Source organism: Pseudorasbora parva, chromosome 5 (genome assembly GCF_024679245.1).
Source record: "Pseudorasbora parva isolate DD20220531a chromosome 5, ASM2467924v1, whole genome shotgun sequence".
In the NCBI taxonomy this organism is placed as follows: Eukaryota; Metazoa; Chordata; class Actinopteri; order Cypriniformes; family Gobionidae; genus Pseudorasbora; species Pseudorasbora parva.
Window position 1 is genome coordinate 6,295,407 of NC_090176.1, and position 22,527 is coordinate 6,317,933.

The following is a 22,527-nucleotide window of genomic DNA, read 5'->3' on the forward strand; positions in this document are numbered from 1 at the left end:
AATGATCACAGAAGCTTTATTGTTGTCAGTGGGTGTTTATTGATCTTGTAAAGTGTGTGATTTGTGATTTTGACTGTCATCAGGACTCTGGAGGGATCGGGGCCGGTGGCTCATGAGCGCCGCTCTCAGACTCTCCCTGTGTCCCGCAGCAGGACAGGAGCCTTACACATGAGACTGCAGCAGCTCAACAGCCTGGACAACTCCTACACCTACAACCACAGTGAGACACACACACACACACACACACACACACACACACACACACACACACACACACACACACACACTCATACACATTTAATTTCTTTATTTGAATCCGCCAATCAAATTTCTTACGGAATTCTTTACAAATATTCTCAGAGGTAGCACAGCTTTCACATTAAGGGTACATTAAGCATTGCTTACGCCACACAGCAAGGCTGCCTATCTCACACACACACACACACACACACACACACACACACACACACACACACACACACACACACACACACAGCAAGGCTGCCTATCACAGCTGATACAGAGCAGAATTTGGCCAGCTGTTTAGACTGTCCTTTTGGCAGCCCTGCCAGTCTTAGTCCACTAACAGTCAGTTTGTGCACATGTCCCAGGCTGCCAAATATCTATACCGCAAACTGACAAGCATAGCCCAGGTCACTGATCTTAGCAAGGAAGGGTTGGGAATTAGTCATTTTTTCCAAAAAGGCTATGTCCATATACAAATCATAAACACAACCTACTTCAAGGTCGGACACCTCCTATCTATATCCACAACACGACATCAGGGCTGTTAGGGATGTCACAAAACACATCAGAGCCGTTGAACCAGTTTGGTGTTACTTGTGAATGTTTATACATAGGCATATTTTCTGGAAATATGTCCTGAACAGAACTGGCAATGAGATCAACAATACGGTCATGGCGTGCTGTGTATAATCCCTTACATATTACATCCACTCACAATATGAGCAACTGATTCACGGTGATCAGAGATACAATGCATTATACAGTGTGGATGGTGATTTTGAGGTTACCACACACACACACACACACACACACACACACACACACACACACACACACACACACACAGGAGTGTATCAGTTTTACTTGATTATACAGAAAAATCATGAATCTCAAATATGTTCATCAGGCTCATCTGGATCATTTCTCAATCATTGTATAAAGCTTTAAATATCATCTTACTAAGACATATTATAGGCAGATATCGAGTGATGACTTTTATCTTATATTTCATGTCAGGTTTTACTGCATTTAATCCATTTACAGCCTTAAAACATTCTCATTTGATCAATTTATAACAAGTTATTTTAATTATTTTTACTTTTTATTTTTTATAATTTAATAATTTTGTGTAGCTTACAGTCATTCAGACGCTGATGTGTTGAATCAGTCTCTGTTGGAAGGAAACATTGCTACAGAAGTTTGTCTAACAGTTCTGGACACACTGAGCATCTTCATCATGGGGTTTAAGGTCAGACATCATCATCATCCTCATCCTCATCATCATCATCATCATCAATAACTGCCTTCACGAGGGCTGCTTGTGATATCTGTGCGTGTGCGTGCGTGTGCGTGTGTGTGTGTGCGCGCAGACTCAGCTGAGTTTGGATCACGGCCACAATCCCCTGATGAAGAAAGTGTTCCAGGTTCATCTCTGCTTCTTGCAAATCAACCAATCAGAGACGGCCCTCAAACAGGTCTTCACTTCCCTCCGTACCTTCATCTACAAGGTGAGTGTGACGCACAGCACTAGAATAAGAGCACAAATCACTGGCTATGAGCGGTCTGGCATCATTCACTAACCCTCATGCCATTTCAAACCTGTATGACAAAATATGCATCCAGTAAAGGAATTCTGAAGGATATTCATGCTGCTGTTTTCCTGTCTGATGTGTGTGTGTGTGTGTGTGTGTGTGTGTGTGTGCGCGCGCGCGCGCGTGTCCAGTTTCCATGTACGTTCTTTGAGGACCGTGCGGATATGTGCGCGTCCCTCTGCTACTGTATTTAGGCCACCCCCACACCAGCCCTCCATTGACTTTGTATTGCATGAAGCGGCCGCCTCTTTGTCTTTTCAGACTTATTACAAAAAACAGAACCATTTCTAAAAGCTCATATGTGGCAAGGTGTACAGAAAACAAGCTATAAGACACAGAACTACATTTTTATAAGCTGTCGACCCCAAAAAACAAGCATTTTAAGGAGACAAAAGTCAATACAGGGAACACAACGTGAAGCTTCAGCGGGAAGAATAGGTCAATTTTGGGATCTTGACACTCAGGATGTCTACGTGTGCAGTAAACATGTTGTCAAATATCCAAATGTCAGTTGTATATGTTATATTTCCTGTCGCTGATTACTTTCCCCTCCAGTGGGCGTAGTTCTCAGTGTCATATAGCATGTCTCGCTCCGTCTCAAGTGCCTGATCCACTTTGGTGTCCTTAAACGCTCGTTTTTTGGGTCAACAGTTTATAAAAACTTCTGGGTTTTATAGCTTTTTTTCTGTACACCTTGTCACATATCAGCTTTTAGACATTGTTGGAGTTTGTGCTTTCAGATTATGACGCGTGTCTCGTTCTGTCATCATTCACTAACCCTCTTGTCATTTCAAACCTGTATGACATAGTATGCATCCAGTAAATGAATTCTAAAGGATATTCACGCTACTGTTTTCCTGTCTGGTGTGTGTGTGTCCAGTTTCCATGTACGTTCTTCGAGGGCCGTGCGGATATGTGCGCGTCCTTCTGCTACGAGATCCTGAAGTGCTGTAACTCCAAACTGAGCTCCATCCGCAGCGACGCGGCTCACCTGCTCTACTTCCTCATGAAGAGCAACTTCGACTACACCGGCCGCAAATCCTTCGTCCGCACGCACCTGCAGGTTCGTCACGTGACCATGACATCATCATCCCGTCGTTCAAGAGTAGATCGCAGCATGTGATGATGTCATTGTCATTCTTGGTGTTTCCTCAGGTGGTGATTGGGGTCAGTCAGCTGATCGCTGATGTCATCGGGATAGGAGGAACGAGGTTCCAGCAGTCCCTGTCAGTCATCAACAACTGTGCCAACAGCGACAAAACCATCAAAGTGGGTTTCTTTTCAAATCAAGCAAAAACTTAAAACTCAAAAACTTAAGACAGCATTATTATGAGTGGGATCCAAAACTATTCACAATGAGTCGCTCCAGCGGGGTTCTTCTCGATAACAGTGTCAGTGTTTCTGAACTCCCTGAGACGCCTCCATTGTAGTCTTGAGATTTCTTCCAGAACGAACGCCTCACAATATTCCTCATTTAAATAATTCTTACGCAGAATAAAGGGGCAGGGCCTGTTGAGTTAGTTAGTAGTGTGTTAAAACCAATGGGGTAATCTAGCGCTCAGAAAGCGTTCCACCCATAGGGGCGGCCATTGCTAACCAAGCCATCACCTGCTGTTAGCATCCCATTGACTCCCATTCATTTTTGAGTCACTTTGACAGTGAATAACTTTACATCAGAGGCGTTTAAAGACTCCATTTGTCCATTGTTTATTTCTGAAGAAACACGACAATGCATAAAAGGCTCCGTTACCTTGTATCTTACACTATCGCCCCGCAGAAGCTGTCTTTGTAAAAATAGGCTAATGATTGCGTCATAACCAACAGGACTCTGTCGCACAGTAGAGAAATTACCGTATAGACCTGAGGAGACGCTCAGAAGCAATCTTTTACTGTCTATGAGGCAGTCGGGGGGACGTGAAGACATAAAGTCTGATAAAGTCAAGAATGGGGAGAAGCCGATAGTGAGCCAAAAGCAACGGGACCAAACATTTAAACAACGTGATTCAGATTTCGCTTTCCACATCTACTAGAAGACCTACAGCTGTCAGACAGGAGGCTCACGTCACATCTCCGTCCTCAAGCTCAGTCTGAGCCGGCGCAGTTCGCTCAGCCATCAGGAAGTGAGTGCCTCTTGATTGGCCTCATTTTTCGCCGTTAAAGTCAATGGGATCGCTCTGTCCATTTCTTTTACTGTCTATGGTTGAAACTAGCGGTTATGGTAAGGGGCGGGACATTTTACAAACATGCTGAAAGCACTTCACCAATCGCAACACACTGCCCTAAATGACCAATTAGAGCACATTTTGCATTTTAGAAGTCGGGGACTGGAGACAGGAACTAAACAGAGTTACTGACAGACTGGGAAGAGGCGAGCTGCAACAATGGAGAACAACATTCAAGCAGGAAAAGCTGCTCTAGTAGGGCATAATTAGTCCTCTTTATAAAGGCTTCTGGCGTCCCAAGAATGTGTCTGTGAGAAATATCAAATTCCAAAATATCCCACAGATCATTTATTACACCATGTTGTAAATGGCTATTTTAAAGGAAGGAAAAGCATGCTGTTTTCATGTTGTGTCTTTAAATGTAAACGAGCTACTTCTCCCCGCCCCATTTTCCCATCATGTATCAGATCAGTATAGGCATTTATTTTCAATAAAAAATGTTGAAAATATTTGAAAAGTGGGTTTATGGGTTAGAGGTTGGGTTAGGGAGGGCTTTATTGTCACATTAAGGCAGCATTCATTTAATAATTTAAACAAATATTATAATTTACAGTCTGTTACTATTGCATACTGTCTAATGTACAACACTATTTAAAAGTACAAACACCATCTATCTACTATTTACAATTATTGCAAAGAAAATACATGTGTAAATTTTTACAGTGCTAATAACCACTGCCAAAACTAAATCATCTGTTTTGTTTTGATTATTTATTTTGCGGTCACACTTATAGGGCGGAGTCTGTCAGCAGTAATGGGCGGGGTCTGTGCTAATAGGGCGGAGTCTGTCAGCAGTAATGGGCGGGGTCTGTGCTAATAGGGCGGAGTCTGTCAGCAGTAATGGGCGGGGTCTGTGCTAATAGGACGGAGTCTGTCAGCAGTAATGGGCGGGGTCTGTGCTAATAGGGCGGAGTCTGTCAGCAGTAATGGGCGGGGTCTGTGCTAATAGGGCAGAGTCTGTCAGCAGTAATGGGCGGGGTCTGTGCTAATAGGGCGGAGTCTGTCAGCAGTAATGGGCGGGGTCTGTGCTAATAGGGCGGAGTCTGTCAGCAGTAATGGGCGGGGTCTGTGCTAATAGGGCGGAGTCTGTCAGCAGTAATGGGCTGGGTCTGTGCAATGCAACATCTCAATAGCTAGAATCTGCTTGTTCTGAGACATTCCTTATGATTTATGGGGATTAAAAAAGGAAAGTGGGTGGACTTCTACCATTATAGGGTGGCTGCGTACACACTGGCATGTTCAAACACCATGTATGGTATGGTATGGTATGTATACCAGCAGCCATATCACCCTGTAGCCCAAGACTGGTTTCCCACTGAAGCTAAGCAGGGCTGAGTCTGGTCAGTACCTGGATGGGAGACCAACTGGGAATATTAGGAGCTGCTGGTAGAGGTGCTAGTGAGGCCAGCAGGGGGCGCTCACCCTGTGGTCTGTGTGGGTCCTAACGCCCCAGTATAGTGATGGGGACACCATAGTGTCAAAGAGCACCGTCTTTCGGATGAGACGTTAAACCGAGGTCCCGACTCTCTGTGGTCGTTAAAAATCCCAGGATGTCCGTTGATAAAGAGTAGGGGTGTAACCCCGGCATCCTGGCCAAATTTGCCCACTGGCCCCTGTCCATCATGGCCCCTAATAATCCCCATATCCTGATTGGCCTAATCACTCGGTCTCCTCTCCACCAATCAGCTGGTGTGTGGTGAGCGTTCTGGCACAATATGGCTGCCGTCGCATCATCAGGTGGATGCTGCACACTGGTGGTGGTTTGAGGAGATTCCCCCTTTCAATGTAAAGCGTTTTGAGTGTCTTGAAAAGCCCTATATAAATGTAACGAATTATTATTATGTAAAAGAGCATTTTGCCAAATAGGTCCCGTTTAATTTCTGGACAGACTCGTGCTCTGACAGTCATCACCGTCTCCTTGCCTCTCCTAGAGCACAGCGTTCCCATCGGACGTGAAGGACCTGACGAAGAAGATCCGGACAGTCCTGATGGCCACGGCTCAGATGAAGGAGCACGAGAGGGACCCGGAGATGCTGGTGGACCTGCAGTACAGTCTGGCCAAGTCTTACGCCAGCACACCTGAGCTCCGCAAGACCTGGCTGGACAGCATGGCCCGGATACATGTGAAGAATGGGGACCTCTCTGAGGTACACACACACACACACACACACACTTTATGAGGACTTTTTATAGGCGTAATGGCTTTTATACTGTACAAACCGTATTTTCTATGCCCTTACACTGCCCCTGCCCCTAAACCTACCCATCACACACACACACACACACACACACACACACACACACACACTGCCCCTAAATCTACCCATCACAGGAAACATTCTGCATTTTTACTTTTTAAAAAAAACTCCTTCTGTGTGATTTATAAGATGTTTTCCTCATGAGGACCAAAAAATGTCCCCACAAGGACAAGGATTTCAGATATTGCCATCTTTGTGGGGACATTTTGTCCCCATAACGTAGGGTTTACCAGCACACACACACACACACACACACACATACACTGCCCCTGGCCCTAAACTTACCCATCACACACACACACACACACACACACACACACACACACACACACACACACACACACACACACACAGGCACTGCCCCTGCCCCTAAACCTACCCATCACAGGAAATATTCAGCATTTTTTACATTTTCAAAAAAATATAATTTAGTTTATTTAGGATTTTTTGAATTTTTTTTGTTTTTTGAATTTAGGATTTATGTTTATAAATCCATTTACATTGTGAGGACCGCTGGCTGGAGATCTCAGGTTTATATTACATTGTGGGGACATTTGGTACACACACACACACACACACACGTGTAACACACTGTGCAGCTCATGTTGTCTGGTTTGGTTTTCTGCAGGCAGCCATGTGTTATGTGCATGTTGCAGCGCTGGTGGCCGAGTACCTGAGGAGGAAAGGTTAGACACACACCCACACACAAACACAAACACCTGATGATGGTATTGTCATGGAGTCATGACCAAATAAAAATAACTTAATATTTATAATAAAAATGTTCTTAAGCTTTCACTGTAATATATACTATAATTGTCATCGTATCCGGTTATACTTTTGCACATAAGCACTGACACCTCAAGACAAACCGCGCCTTATCTCGCTGTTTGAGCGCTAGTTGTGAATCCTTCAAACCTAGCGTCCTCCATTACTTAGTGTACGCCGAGATCGGCCGATTGGTAAAAGTCATTTTAACAGAAGGCTAGAAATGTATATTTTGTCAAATTTGGGGCATATTGCCTCAACCACCCGTACTTGAAAACTCAGTGCTCGGTGGTTTTGCATTAATCATATTTTAGCTTTGTTCCAAATGCTGTCACTTTTGATTACTTTATGCTAACACCACAAAATACGACCAACATGCAGCTCACATGTAGCGAAACGTCACCAAAAAAGAACCGTCCTCCTTCTGTATTTCCTTCCTGAGTTATTGCATGTCAAATAAGATAGGCTATGTAAAATTTCCCTTGAGCACACTTTTTTTTAAGTTTTTCTCAGCATGAAAATGTCCAAATGTAATGATTTCCCCCCTTAATAAGTTTTCTATCAAAAGAATACCTTCCTTTTAACTCTCCTTGTTATAGTTTGAGTTATGAGTATTTAATTGTGTGTATGTCATTCATTAAAAACAACAACTTCGTTTTAAATCCAAGGACACGCATGTAATAACTCTTAATGATTACATTAGTATGTGTAAGGTTCCCATATCAGTTTTTTCACCTTCTCTGTTCATCATATCTCTCTGGTTGTTCTCTCTGTCTGATAAAGCCCCCGCTGATAGAAGTTATCACTCAGTGTATTACTCACGTTTCGCTGCACTTCTGATCTTTTACCGTTTCTACCAGACGTTATCGTGCAGCTGGCGGTAGATATATCGACAGGTGTTTGAAATGACGTCTCTCCAGATGTGAAGTGTAATGTTTTGTGTGTTCGCGTAGGCATGTTTAAGCAGGGCTGTTCAGCGTTCAGAGTGGTCACACCAAACATCGATGAAGAAGCGTCTATGATGGAAGATGTGGGGATGCAGGATGTCCACTTTAATGAGGTGAGGATCCGTCTGACGGCTGACTAATGAGGGGAAACAATTAACACCAGCTAAAATCAGAAGAAGGACGAAGGAGAATCAAGTCCAATAAAACACACAGATGGGATGCTTAAAGAGTTAGTTCAGCCAAAAATGAAATATGTCATTAACTCCTCTCCCTAATGTCGCTCCGCACCCGTAAGACCTCCGTTCATCTTCACACACAGTTTAAGATATTTTATATTCAGACTGAGAGCGTATGCAAGTGTATGCACACTATACTGTCCATGTCCAGAAAGGGAATAAAAACATCATCACAGTAGTCCATATGAGACATCAGTGGGTTAATTAGAGTCTCTTGAAGCGTCAGAAATACATTTGGGTCCAAAAATAACAAAAACTACGACTTTATTCAGCATTGTCTTCTCTTCTGGGTTTGTGTTCAAACCTCAAATAAAGATTCAAACGGTTGTGAATCAGCGAATCGATTCATGATTCGGATCGCGTGTCAAACTGCTGAAATCACATGACATTGGCGATCCGAATCATGAATCGATTCGCTGATTCATAACCGTTTGAATCTTTATTTGAGGATTGAACACAAACCCGGAAGAGAAGACAATGCTGAATAAAGTCGTAGTTTTTGTTATTTTGGGACCAAAATGTATTTCCGACGCTTCAAGAGACTCTAATTAACCCACTGATGTCTCATATGGACTACTGTGATGATGTTTTTATTCCCTTTCTGGACATGGACAGTATAGTGTGCATACACTTGCATACGCTCTCGGACTAAATATAAAATATCTTAAACTGTGTGTGAAGATGAACGGAGGTCTTACGGGTGTGGGACGACATTAGGGAGAGGAGTTAATGACAGACATTTCATTTTTGGGTGAACTAACCCTTTAAGTACAGTAAAGTCATGAAAAATGTAAGAATGTCAACGCAATAAATAAAGCAATATTAAGTCCATAAAGTGCTCGATTAATTTTGAGGAATATTGAATGTTTCTTTTGTACTGCTGCAGAAACATACCTCTGACTCTATACATACTGTATATATTTTATTATTATGATGATGATTATGTGAATAGCTCCATAAGAATCCATTGTTTCTATTATAAACCTAGTTCACGTTGTATACCCATGTGTCCTAACACACACGATGTAAATCATCTGTCCATACCAAATGCAAAACGGCTACACAATCACAGCCAATCAGAACATATTAGATGTTTAATAGTTATTTGTGCGGTCCAATAGGATTGGAGGCAGTGATCAACAAAATGACACGCATTGTTTGTCACGTCGGCCCAGGTTAGGATACACTATTATAAAGTGTCCGTGTAGGTTTGGTTTAATATTAGTACAGTAAAAGGGGGAAGCAATAAACGAATGATGGTGATTATCAGTGAGCTTATCACTTATAACTGACTGATCCGTCATTCCTGCACTTTGACTGACAGATAAAACACTAATATCACGATCTACAGCCTTCAGTTTAGTGAACTAACCAGAAAAACAAGCTTCTTGAAATCAAATAAATGTTACATAAAATGTAAACTTGTTTTTTTTCTATTACTTTAACTTAAAGCAGCTTTAATTGCAGTTTTATTCATATTTTGAATTAGCTATTATTGTTCATTGTTTTTTATACATAGGTTTAATTTATTTATATGTTAGTTTTAGTTTGTTTTAGTTATTCCAGTTAATAATTTTAGTGGTTCAACTAAAACTTATTTCAGTTTATTATCAAGGAATCATTTCTAATTTTCATTTAGTTTAAGTTTTTCAAGTAATATTTATATCTTTTTATTTTATTTTAGCTTTTTCAATAACTGTTTTGAATAGTTTTAAGTTAATGATAATAGCCCTGCTTGATGTGCTATTTGCTTGATGTAAAATAAAATTTAACTAAAACAGAAATAATGTATTCTAGAAATAATATATTATTTAATAATAGAAATCGAAAATTATAATAATATTATAAAGTAATATGTAAGACTATTTAGTAGGGGTGGGAATCTTTTACCATCTCACGATTCAATTCGATTCCGATTATTGAGGCCACGATTCGATTCATAATCGATTTTCGATTCAAAAAAGAAAATATCAAAATTAAATCCGCACCCGCCCAGACCCGTTAATATTTGGCCCGTTACCCGTCCCGTGCCTGCGATAAATCTCACACGCTAAAATCATTCAAATGAAAATGCTTTATTTTTTATCTTGCACCTCTCTCAACATCAACAGCGTCATGAATGGGCTAATGAAAGCGGCTCTGCCTTTAAAGACTTGCTGTCAACAATTTCATATACTCCACTCACCAACTTTTCTTTTACTTCATCCATTGCTACTCCTGCAACGCTCGCTCCGACTGGGCTACGAGAGGGATCAACAAAAGTTGCACAGTCGCAGTGGTGGTGACGTAATGGTTCAAATGGCATCTCTTTACTGCGTGTGTGTGTAATGGTAATCTGGACATAGAAATTGTAATACAGTATGTTCGAAGGGGAAGAAGGAGGCGGGAACCGGCGAACATTTAAAAGACTTTAACCAAACAAAACGAAAGAAACGTGGGCAGCCCCTTACGGACAACTGCCACACACACACACACACATAATAAAACGTAAACACAACTCAACGTCAAATCCAGGTCTGGTGATCTCTCGTCCTTCTATGCCTCCGAGCTCCCTCAGAGGACTCGGTGTGGCACGCAGGTGACGCTCATTCACAATCACGCCCCGGTCTCGCTCGTCCACCTCGCCACAGAAATATTGCGCACATTTTTCATCCGCGCTACAACCCGCCCGCAGTTAATTATCCGCCCGCATCCCCGCCCATGATTTTTATAAATGTCACACTTTGTCACTTTTATACCGTTGCAGGACTTTACGTCGCGTATAGGCTAGTTACAACATGGAGACGAACAGCCAGCTGATTTAATTCATTTATTCAATCGATTCTTGGACATTTCAGATCGATTCTGAATCGTTGCAAATGAGAATCTAGATTCTTCTGTGAATCAATTTTTTGGCACACCCCTACTATTTAGACAATAAATAATAATTAATAAAAATGAGACAAGCAAAATGACAAAAAATATTCACACAAAAAAAAATGGTGAACGATTTTTTTTTTAAATCTCAGTGATTCTAAAAGATCCTGTTAATGTGAATTTCTGTGTGTGAACTCAAGCAGAACTGACTTCACACGTGCACTGACAATCCCCAAAACACCAGCTGATTAAAACACAACTGATGGAGAAAAGTGTGTTTAGTCGAGAGACAAGCTTGTGCAACATTTAAGAGCTGATGACTGGATTTGTTCCTTTATAATGCAGAGACTTAAGTGTCCAAATATATTCACCGTCTATATGATGTCTTTGAGACAGATCTGCATTGTAAGGTTTAACAGGTATGTGTGTGTGTGTGTGTGTGTGTGTGTGTGTGTGTGTGTGTGTGTGTGTGTGTGTGTGTGTGTGTGTGTGTGTGTGTGTGTGTGTGTGTGTGTGTGTGTGTGTTTGTCACAGGACGTCCTGGTGGAGCTTTTGGAAGCATGCGCTGATGGATTATGGAAAGCCGAGCGTTACGAGCTCATCTCTGACATCTACAAACTCATCATTCCCATTTATGAGAAACGCAGAGATTTTGAGGTACAGCAGAAACACACACACTGATCCCGTAAATGACAGATGTCGAAGGATGCTGAATGTCTTTGGCTGTTGTACTTGTGCAGTGAGCGTTAAAAGTGGTTTAGACACTCAGTCTAACTCATTTCAAAAGGAAGTCCTGTGTGAACGCCCTTGAGTTCATGCATTGAAAGGTTTCACTCTTTCACCTTGATTATATGTTGTTATTATAACGTAAAGCTAAAAGGAACATTTATTTTGATGGTTAGACATTATTTGAAATATGAGTAACTTTGGACGTCAGCTAACTTTCATTAGACTGTTAGTAGTTTATTAGGTTAGAGTTAAAGGTGCACTATGTAGTATTTTTGCAGTAAAATATCCAAAAACCACTAGGCCAGTGTTATATATTTTGTTCAGTTGAGTACCTACAATATCCCAAATGTTTCCAACTATTTGTAAATCATGAGAAAATGGCCATTATAACCAATGAACCGGGACGTCTGAGAGAGCCGTCTGTCAATGGTGTCATATCTGCGCTACTCTCGGTTTCCGGTTTTATTCTGAAGCGCTTTACTCTTAGCAGCGTGAACAAGAGTCACAGCAGCCGCTGAGCGAACACACAGAGTAACGCCATAACAACATTTTAAACACTTAAATGTGTCTAATATGATAAACTGACCTGCATCACCATATTCTCATGACCGGTAAAAGCGGAAATGGCACTGGCGACTGTGGCATAATAAAAGTCCCGCTGCTCGCGAGGTGTGTGTTGTGTTCAATCGCTCTAGCGGCCTCGCTCAGCTCCTCAACACTCGCTCCTGCTTCACACTACAGTAACGTTAATAATCTCATCCCTGAACATGATTTCTGCCCGAGTCCTATTTTCCACCGGCTGTGAGGTGAAGACCAAATGTCCCAAGATGCTGAGCTCAAATTTGGTGTCGTCAAACTACGCCTTTGTTTTGAATAGGCGACCTCTAGCGGACGGAAAGTTACATAGTGCACCTTTAAGTTGACATGTAGTTCCAAAATTATTTAAATGTTTGGTTACACTTTATTTTAATGTGTCCTTGCTACAGTCAGTGTAATTATACACTTAATCACTGAGTAAGATGAACTCTTTCCCCGCCAAACACAGAATTTTCTGGGTTTCCGTGTTTTCAGTGTTAGACTCTAGGGGGCGCTATTACGCATCTCCTGAAAGAGTACAGACTCTCCTGATCAAAACACACTGGCAGAGTGAGTGCACAACGGGCATGGCATCCTCCAACTCTGAGACAGCCTTGTCCATCATATTACTTTTTTTAAATACTGCGTCCTAAATTGTGGATAATTAAACTATATATCATATGCTGAAGTAAATTTCTGGAGTGTTAACAATTAAAAGAAAAAACAACAAGAACCGTACAGAACCGAAAACCGTGATACGAACTGCTGGTTTTGTAAACCGTGCCAACCCTACACTGCAAAAAATGCTCTTCTTAGTATCTTTGTCTTGTTTCTAGTCTAAATATCCTACAATTTTTACATTAAAGGACAACTCCGGTGAGCAATGACCCTAGGGGTAATTCACAGATGGTTACCGAGTAGATCGTTCTCTGGGATGCGGTTTCATGGAAATTGAATGTAAAGAGTTTTATCTCTAAAAACAGATTAGCTTATAACGCGAGTCTATGGGGCACAGGGTAAGTGAAATTAAATCGCTAGTTAATACCACTAACAAGGCTAAAAATAGCCTCACACTAACACGGCAGCATAATGAGGGTCCCTACATGCAAACCGAAGCATTGAGAACTTTGTAAGAGTACAAACAGTTTAATAAGAAGATACTTTATAAAGACAGTACATTACGCGTTTAAGGACAGGCGCCATCTTGGAAAACAGTCTCGACGAGTCGATCCCGAGCGCTCTGCTAAGTGATGAACTGTGGCTTGGTATCTCATATGGGCCGTTGTTTCCAGAAGAAAACACTGAACGTGACAGAGAAAATAAATAAATAAAAATAAAAATGTCCATGTTATTACATTTCACAAACTTAATTCCTATCGACCAGCTCACTTAGAACAGCGCTCGTAGATCGATTAGTCGAGACCGTTTTCCAAGATGGCTGCTGTCCGTAAACACATAATGTACTGTCTTTATAAAGTATCTTCTTCTGTTAATTACATCTGTTAACTACAAAATTACTGTTTGTCTTGTTTTAGGAAAAAATAACTCAAAATGAAGAGAGTTTTTGCTTAAAATAAGATAATAATCTGCCAATGGGGTGAGAGAAATAATTCTGTTTTAAGATTATTTCTCTCACCCCATTGGCAGATTATCTTATTTTAAGCAAAAACTCGCTTCATTTTGAGTGATTTTTTCCTAAAACAAAACAATTACTTTTGCTTGTCTAGTACATTTTCTTGTTCTAGTAAATACGTCTTGTTTGAAGAAACAAGACAAAAATACTAAGTAAGAAGAGCATTTTTTGCAGTGTAGTATCTACGTGTAACAAGGACATTGTAAAATAAAGTGTTGACAGATTTCACGAACCTCACCTGTAAAGATGTGATTGGTAAGCTGTGTTTGGTGTGTGTGTGTGTCAGAAACTGGCTCACCTGTATGAGACGCTGCACCGCGCCTACAGTAAGGTCACAGAGGTCATGCACACGGGCAAGCGTCTGCTGGGAACCTTCTTCAGAGTGGCCTTCTTCGGCCAGGTGAGTCCCGCAGCTCCACACCTCTTCATCTCCTGACCGCGATGAGCTCTTTAACGACTCTTCGTTGTGTTGTCTGTGTGTGTGTTTCTGCTGGGTTTCTGTCTGAAGGCGGCGGTAAGTCCTCTGTGTTTCGGCTCAGCTCTGCTGTGGCCTGGACTTTAAAGGGATAGTTCACCCAAAAATGAGCCTGTGATGTTTATCTGCCGACCCCCAGGGCATCCGACATGTAGGTGTGTTTGTTTCTTCAGGAGAACACAAATGAAGATTTTTAACTCAACCGTTGCTGTGTGCCGGTCATAATGATGTGAATGGGTAACAACTCTATGAGAGCAAAACAAACACAAACCCTGCTGCTCGTGACGACACATTGATGTCTTAAGACACGAACCGATCGGTTTCTGTGAGAAACACAACAGTATTTATGATATTTATTTACCTCATATCAGACGAATCTCATCTAGTGTTCCCATCCGCTATTACTTCTGTCTGATGAGGTCAAACTGGAGCGATCATAGATATATATATATAGATTCTCATTAGTGCCATCGCGGATCAGCCGAATGAGGAATCTACATAATATATATCTATGATCGCGTCGGTTTTGTGCACGTTGTCTAAGCATGTATTTTTGTTTGTTTGTTTTGCTCTCATAGAGTTGTTACCCATTCACATCATTATGACTGGAGTTAAAAATCTTCATTTGTGTTCTCCTGAAGAAACAAACACACCTACATCTGACGCCCTGGGGGTCGGCAGATAAACATCACATTTACATTTTTGGGTGAACTATCCCTTTAATGCTCATGTTTTATTTTGTTCAGCTTTGGGTGTAAAAATTAACCGATGGGATTTCAGAGACTTTAGATTCTCCAGTGCACATTTTTTCCCATTTGATCGTAAAACAAAAGTGCTTTAGTCTGTGCTTAAAGGAACTGTATGTAAGAAATGTATTTCAATGAATCATAAAATGGCCCTGATATGTCACTGGACATTAAAAAATCATGTTCATTTCAAATACTTATATGACGGGCAACAGGATATTGTCATTTAAATGTTGTTGTTGCAGCCCTCAACTGATGTTGATGATGACATGTTGTGTTTGCCTGAAGCTCCGCCCTCCACCTAATCGACCAATCACGTAGTCAGTAGTGTTTGGGCATCCGGGTTGCCAGATCTGCTCTAGTTCCCACAGCTGCAGCTCTACAAACGTTCTGCTGATCCTGCAGCCAATCTGGCAACCTCGAGTCAGGGGGAGGGGGATACACCGCTCTACTGTCATCTGAAAGTGATTGCAGTACCAGTTTGGGCCACAATCTTACATACACTTCCTTTAACTACGAGTTTCTGAAATCTGTGTGTGCAGATATGCTTGTTGTATTTTGTTGGTTGCACATGTCTATGTTTTAATTTAATTTAATTTTATTGGGGGGGGGGCTTTATTGGGATGGGATGGTATAGAGTAGACAGGAAGTGAAGGGTTGGAATAGGTCAGGAAAGGTCCCCTTTGTGTCGCCTGAAGTGTCGCATCAGCTCTGATATTTCTTATTTTTTATCAACATCAAGATTTTAGGTTCAAATTTACAGTATATATCCCTTGAGGAAACAGAAGTACACTTAATTGTATTGAATGTGCACTTGTAGAGTACTTCAAAATCTTCAGAGTACATTTTTAAAAAGCTGTACTTATATACTTATAATATTATATATGTAAATATAATATTAATTAAATAAAAGGCCATTTAAGTGCACTTAAAGAGAAGCAATTTCATAACTTCAGTTCTCAACACACTTTAAATAAATGTCAGTACATTCAGCTTCACTTATAATTCAAGGACAATAGAAGTAATTATAAAATTATATATATGAAGATGTACTTAGGTTCATCTTGAATGAGTCAAAAAAGGAAAGGAAAGTTCATTAATTGCGTTTTATTTTATTGTGTCTGAAAACAGTATATTCCGTTTGCACTTGTATATTATTTTCAAGTATAGTATTTCCGTAATAAGATCTGAGTATGCTGAAGTGTGTTTCTGTTTCAGGGTAAGTGTGTGTCCTGTGACGGTCAGTGATAGGCTTATATTCAGTGATATGGAAACAAACTTGACTTTTAAAGCCACGTTTAATGTCTAATCAATCATTTACTCATCTGCCACAATAATATAACGTCTTTTGTCTGCAAATATTACTAGAAATGTGATTAACTGGCATACAGTCGTCTCAAAAGTTTACCTCATCTTGCAGAAATTAACAAAAAAAGGATCATACAAAATGTTATTTTTTATTTAGCACTGTGCTGAATAAGATATTTTACATAAAAGATGTTTACATATAGTCTACAAGATACAAAAACAAACAGCTGAATTTATTAAAATTACATTGTTCAAAAGTTTATGAACCCTGTGAACCCTTAACATTGTGTTGTTCCCGGATGATCCACGGGTGTGCGTGTGTGTGTGTGTGTCATTCCCTGATGATCCATGGCTGTGTGTGTGTGTGTGTGTGTGCGTGTGTGCGTGTGTGTGTGTGTGTGTGTGTGTGTGTGTGTGTGTGTGTGTGTGCGTGTGTGCGTGCGTGCGTGCGTGCGTGCGTGCGTGCGTGCGTGCGTGCGTGCGTGTTGTTCTCGGATGGTCCATGGCTGTGTGTGTGTGTGTCGTTCCCTGATGATCCATGGCTGTGTGTGTGTGTGTTTTGTGTGTGTGTTGTTCTCGGATGATCCATGGCTGTGTGTGTGTGTGTGTGTGTGTGTTTTGTGATGGTTGTTCTTGAGTCCCTTGTTTGTCCTGATCAGTGAAACTGCCCCCCGTTCTTCAGAAAAAGCTTCAGTTCTCCGGCATCTTCTGCATATCTGAACCCTTTTCAGCAGTGACTGTGTGATTCTGAGATCCGAGGACGGTCGAGGGACTCAAACGCAACTATTACAAAAGGTTCACACATTCACTGATGCTCCAGAAGGAAACACAACGCATTAAGAGCCGGGGTGAACACCTACTGAATTTGAAATTGTACTTACATTGTAAAATTGTATTTTGAAATTGTAAATTGTACTTAATTTGTCTTTTGGGAAACATGTTAGTATATTCTGTTGATTCTGAAGGGCAGTACTAAATGAAATTATATATATTTAAACAAAATAAAGACACATTTGGAAATCTTCATCCTGTTCAAAAGTTTTCGCCTCCGGCTTTTAATGCGCCGCGTTTCCTTCTGGAGCATCAGTGAATGTTTGCAAGGGGTATGTAAACTTTTGAGCACAACTGTGTAATCTTATTTTTTTACCGATTAACATCCCTAAAGAAGGTATTATAGAACAGGTGAGCAGTGAATGTTTAAAGTGTGCAGTCGCTGATGAGTTGTTTCTGTCTCTAGCAGTACCAGTGTAATGACTGTGAGATCAACGAGGTAAACCGATCATTAGATACGTGTGTGTGTGTGTGTGTGTGTGTCGTCCTGCTGGCTGTGGAAGTCCTCATAATCCCCGTGTCATAATTAGGATTTATCATTAACACTACAGTCTTTACACAGCCCAGTGTTTCCAGACTGCTGTTGTAAATAGTTGTGTCCTGTGATTTAGTATTTAAAAATAAGTAGGCTTCTCTTCTTTTTGTGTGTGTCTTGATGGTCAGCAGCATGTTTTTAAAGTTTGTGTGTTGTTTTAGGGCTTCTTCGAGGATGAAGATGGTAAAGAATACATTTATAAGGAGCCCAAATTCACCCCACTGTCTGAGATCTCACAAAGACTCCTGAAACTCTACTCAGACAAGTTTGGAGCTGAGAATGTCAAAATTATCCAGGATTCTGGCAAGGTAAGAAATGCCCAGTGTCCGAATAAAGACTGATCCACGTTGCAGCTTATTCAGGCCAGGACCGAACAAGTGTGTGTTTTTCTAGAACATTTTAAGATGTAGACATCAAGATTTGTGTCTGCCAATAAATGTAGACATATTCCTCCAGTGTTGAGCAGTGTATCACGACACCGAACTGCCTGTTAGCTAAAGATGCTGTGCTGTTTGCTCCAGATTAACCCAAAGGATCTGGACTCGAAGTACGCCTACATCCAGGTGACTCACGTCAGCCCATTCCTGGAGGAGAAGGAGCTGCTGGAGAGAAAAACTGACTTTGAGAGGAGCCACAATATCCGTCGATTCGTCTTTGAGATGCCCTTCACTGTTTCAGGCAAAAAACAGGGCGGCGTTGAGGAGCAGTGCAAACGCAGGACTATACTGACCAGTGAGAGCGCGCACTTACACACTACATACTCACCATGGAGAAGAGAACAGAAAGATTAGAAATCAATGACTGAGAGTCTCACGATAAGAATCTGAGTGTCAGCTGAATCTGATGGCTTATTTGATCCTCCCAATCACAAAGTACAGCTCCTATCTGCACAGACTCATGTCGGTTTAAAAGCATCCCAGGATGCACCTCAGTTCGCTTTAATTAGCGGCCAAGCACAGACTCAAGCTTTCTGGAGGCTTCAATAGGGCAGGCACTTGCCTGGGGCCCCCAGTTTGAGGACTGATCATTTAAACAGTCAGAAAGGGTAATATACTGTAAACATGCAGCGACTTCTCTGCATCCCTCTTAGTGGACCCCCTCTCTCGTTACGCTGGTAATGCTTTCGCCACCTCCAATCGACCGCCTTCTTCAAACTGTAGAAATGCCGTTTGTTTGTCCGAGTTAGCAACAGTATCTAAGGGGGACGGGGCTTACCGATAGGTCAATTTTCGCATATCAGTCAATTTTGGGAGTCAGCCATTTTGAATTTTGTCGTAAAATACTAAATTTTACCAAGGGGGTAATCTAGCGCTCGGAAAGCGTTCCACCCCTAGGGGCGGCCATTGCTAACCAAGCCATCACCTGCTGTTAGCATCCCATTGACTCCCATTCATTTTTGAGTCACTTTGACAGTGAATAACTTTACATCTGAGGCGTTTAAAGACTCCATTTGTCCATTGTTTATTTCTAAAGAAACACGACAATGCATAAAAGGCTCCGTTACCTTGTATCTTACACTATCCCCCCGCAGAAGCTGTTTTTGTAAAAATAGGCTAACGATTGCGTCATACCCAACACGACTGTCGCACAGTTGAGAAATTACCGTATAGACCTGAGGAGACGCTCAGAAACAATCTTTACTGTCTATGAGACAGTCGGGGGACGTGGAGACATAAAGTCTGATAAAGTCAAGAATGGAGAGAAGCCGATAGTGAGCCAAAAGCAACGGGAGAAAATATTTAAACAACGTGATTCAGATTTCACTTTCCACATCTACTAGAAGACCTACAGCTGTCAGACAGGAGGCTCACGTCACATCTCCGTCCTCAAGCTCAGTCTGAGCCGGCGCAGTTCACTCAGCCATCAGGAAGTGAGCGCTCCTTTACTGACATCACTTAACGCCGTAGACGTCAATGGGAACGCTCTGTCCATTTCTTTTACTGTCTATGCATTTTACGGACACATTGGCGTATCGTTACGAAACTCAGTAATTGTCATTGTCAGAAGTTTTGAGACGGCTCCAGTGCTAATAACTTTTGATTGGTTTTGCCTATTGTAAGGAAACTGGTCTTGATCGATTCCTAGGGTCATCCCGGGAACATAGATAGCAATTTTGCCATAGTCAGCCAAACTTCCTGTCCGCCATTTGGATTTTCTTTAAAAAAAATACTTTTTTTTTAAACTCCTCCTTAGACTGTTTGACCGATTTTCACCAAATTCAAGTCAGATCATCTTCAGACCATGCTGGCAAAAAGTTTTGGATTTCTTGTTGATAGAGAAACCGTTTTCTTATACCGCATCAACGAATGATGCCAAAACGACTAAGGGGTTTGTCTCTGTAATGCTTTGCTATATTGACACCAAACTTTGCGGATCCTCTTTCATCGATCAGAGCTCATGGTCTGAAGCTCACGGCGCAGGTGCGGTTAAGGCGTGTCTGAATTTACTTTTGGTAGATACGGATAAAACGGTCTGTGTGCGCCAGGCTCATGGTCTAAAAGGGTCGTCCCTCGACTCTTAATGAGTCATGGGTGTGTTTTGGGCGTAACGTGCAATAAACCAATCAGAGTCTCATCTCCCATTCCCTTTAAAAGCCAGTTTCATTTTCAAATTCTGCGCTGTTGACTTTAGAGCAGGTGTGTGTTGGTCAATGGTCAGTCGTTTTCAGTTTCTCAAAACAGCAACACACCAACAGTGCTCCAGAACACACCTGGTGTTCAGACCAGACGCCCATGGCTGAGCAGATGAGAGAGTGCATTTGATATTTAAACAACGTGGAGCTGGACGTGAAAATGAGAACTGCGTATGGCTGAAACTAGCAAAACACACCTGAGACTGGCGTCATTCTCACCTCACTCTGACCACACCTCATCAATTTGGTCACAGGGCCACCTATTGGTCAAAGTGATAAAACATTCAATCATTACTATTGATTGCATTTATGGCTTTTCAGTCATTTAGCATACAATAATCTTAATATGTCTTTAATTGCTCATTGTTGCAGTTGGTCTGACGCTCCCAGTCATGATGGCATGACTTATCTGGTGCTTGTGCTTGGCCCCTTAATGGCTGCTTGCATCTATATTTATATATATATGTATATGTATATATATATATATTAAACAAACACGTAATTTATGTATCAAATCAACTCATGTATACTGTAGTAAAGGTTTCACCCAACACACACACACACACACACACAGACACTCATAAAACAATTATCTAAAAACACTAGCAGAGTTTGTGTCTAAGTGAGAAGTGTATCTGTCATTTGAAAAGTTGTGGTGATTGAAGGCATTTTGTGCCAAAGCAGTGCTAACCGACCCAGGGTTTAGCCCACAGACGGATGCTGTGCTCGTTGTGTAAAGACACTCGTGTGATATTGCTCATGACCCAAGTATTGAGAAATGGGTCCTAGCGATAGATGTAATAACTAGAAACTCCTGTTGCCTTTCTTCCTCTTCCTCTCTCAGCCACACACTCGTTCCCGTACGTGAAGAAGCGGATCGCAGTGATGTACCAGCACCATGTGGATCTGAACCCCATCGAGGTGGCCATTGATGAGATGAGTAAGAAGGTGCTGGAGATCCGACAGCTGTGTTCCTGCAGCGACGTGGACATGATCCAACTCCAGCTCAAGCTGCAGGGCAGCATCAGTGTGCAGGTGCACACACACACACACACACACACACACACACACACACACACACACACACGTCACCTCATGCTCAGACAGTGTTTATAATGTCATGTCACTCTCCAGGTAAATGCCGGCCCTCTGGCCTATGCCAGGGCTTTCCTGGATGATGCCAGCACTAAGAAATACCCAGACAACAAAGTCAAGCAGCTGAAAGAAGTCTTCCGGTAAATACACACCGTCTGAGCCAGTCTCCGTTCTTTTGTTTTGTTTGTCTTTTCTTTTTTTTTCTTTTTTTTACCGTTTTTATTTGTCTTGTGGTGTTTTGTTTCTCTTATTTTTGTTTTATTTGTTTGTCTTTTTTCCGTCTTTTGTCGTTTTTGTTTTGCTTTTGTCTTGTTTTGTTCTCTCATCATGTTTTTGTTGTTTTGTTTCTGACTTATTATTGTTAGTTTGTCTTGTTTTCATAGTTTGCTTTTGCCGTTTCTGTTTGTCTTGTTTTGCTTTTTTACTTGTTTTGTTTCTCTCGTCATGTTTTTGTTTTGTTTGTGTTGTTTTTGTCTTCTCTTGTTTTGTTTAGTGTTTGTCTTATTTTTGTTTTATTTGTTTGTCTTGTGTTGTCTTTTGCTGTTTTTGTTTTTTGTTGATTGCTTGTGTCTTGTCAAAAACATGAATATATATCTAATAAAATACAAATATGAGCTCACATTGAACTACAAATAAACTGCAAAGCTTTTTTTTTAAATTTGAATAACAAAACAACAAAAACGCATGTAAATATGAAAAATGGGAATTATGTTAACAAATTATGATTTTTTTTCAGGTAAATAAATCTAATCTTAAATGTTATATTTGAGGGGTTTTTTTCAAAATCCCCACCTTTCGGCATTACAGTCTGCACACTGAGAAATTCATAAACTCTATCAATT

The 22,527-nt window shown here is 41.2% G+C and overlaps 1 protein-coding gene across 1 annotated transcript in view; it reads left to right on the top strand.

The window, feature by feature from the left end:
- Window positions 1-22,527, top strand: part of zmp:0000001200 (dedicator of cytokinesis protein 9) — a 95,142-nt gene that overhangs the window by 70,735 nt on the left and 1,880 nt on the right. Inside the window, 14 exon segments of the mRNA XM_067444771.1 lie at window positions 84-220; window positions 1,380-1,495; window positions 1,617-1,754; window positions 2,719-2,901; window positions 2,994-3,107; window positions 5,992-6,207; window positions 6,947-7,004; window positions 8,040-8,146; window positions 11,660-11,782; window positions 14,350-14,463; window positions 18,120-18,266; window positions 18,480-18,690; window positions 21,435-21,625; window positions 21,725-21,825. Coding sequence (XP_067300872.1) covers window positions 84-220; window positions 1,380-1,495; window positions 1,617-1,754; window positions 2,719-2,901; window positions 2,994-3,107; window positions 5,992-6,207; window positions 6,947-7,004; window positions 8,040-8,146; window positions 11,660-11,782; window positions 14,350-14,463; window positions 18,120-18,266; window positions 18,480-18,690; window positions 21,435-21,625; window positions 21,725-21,825 — 1,956 coding nt within the window.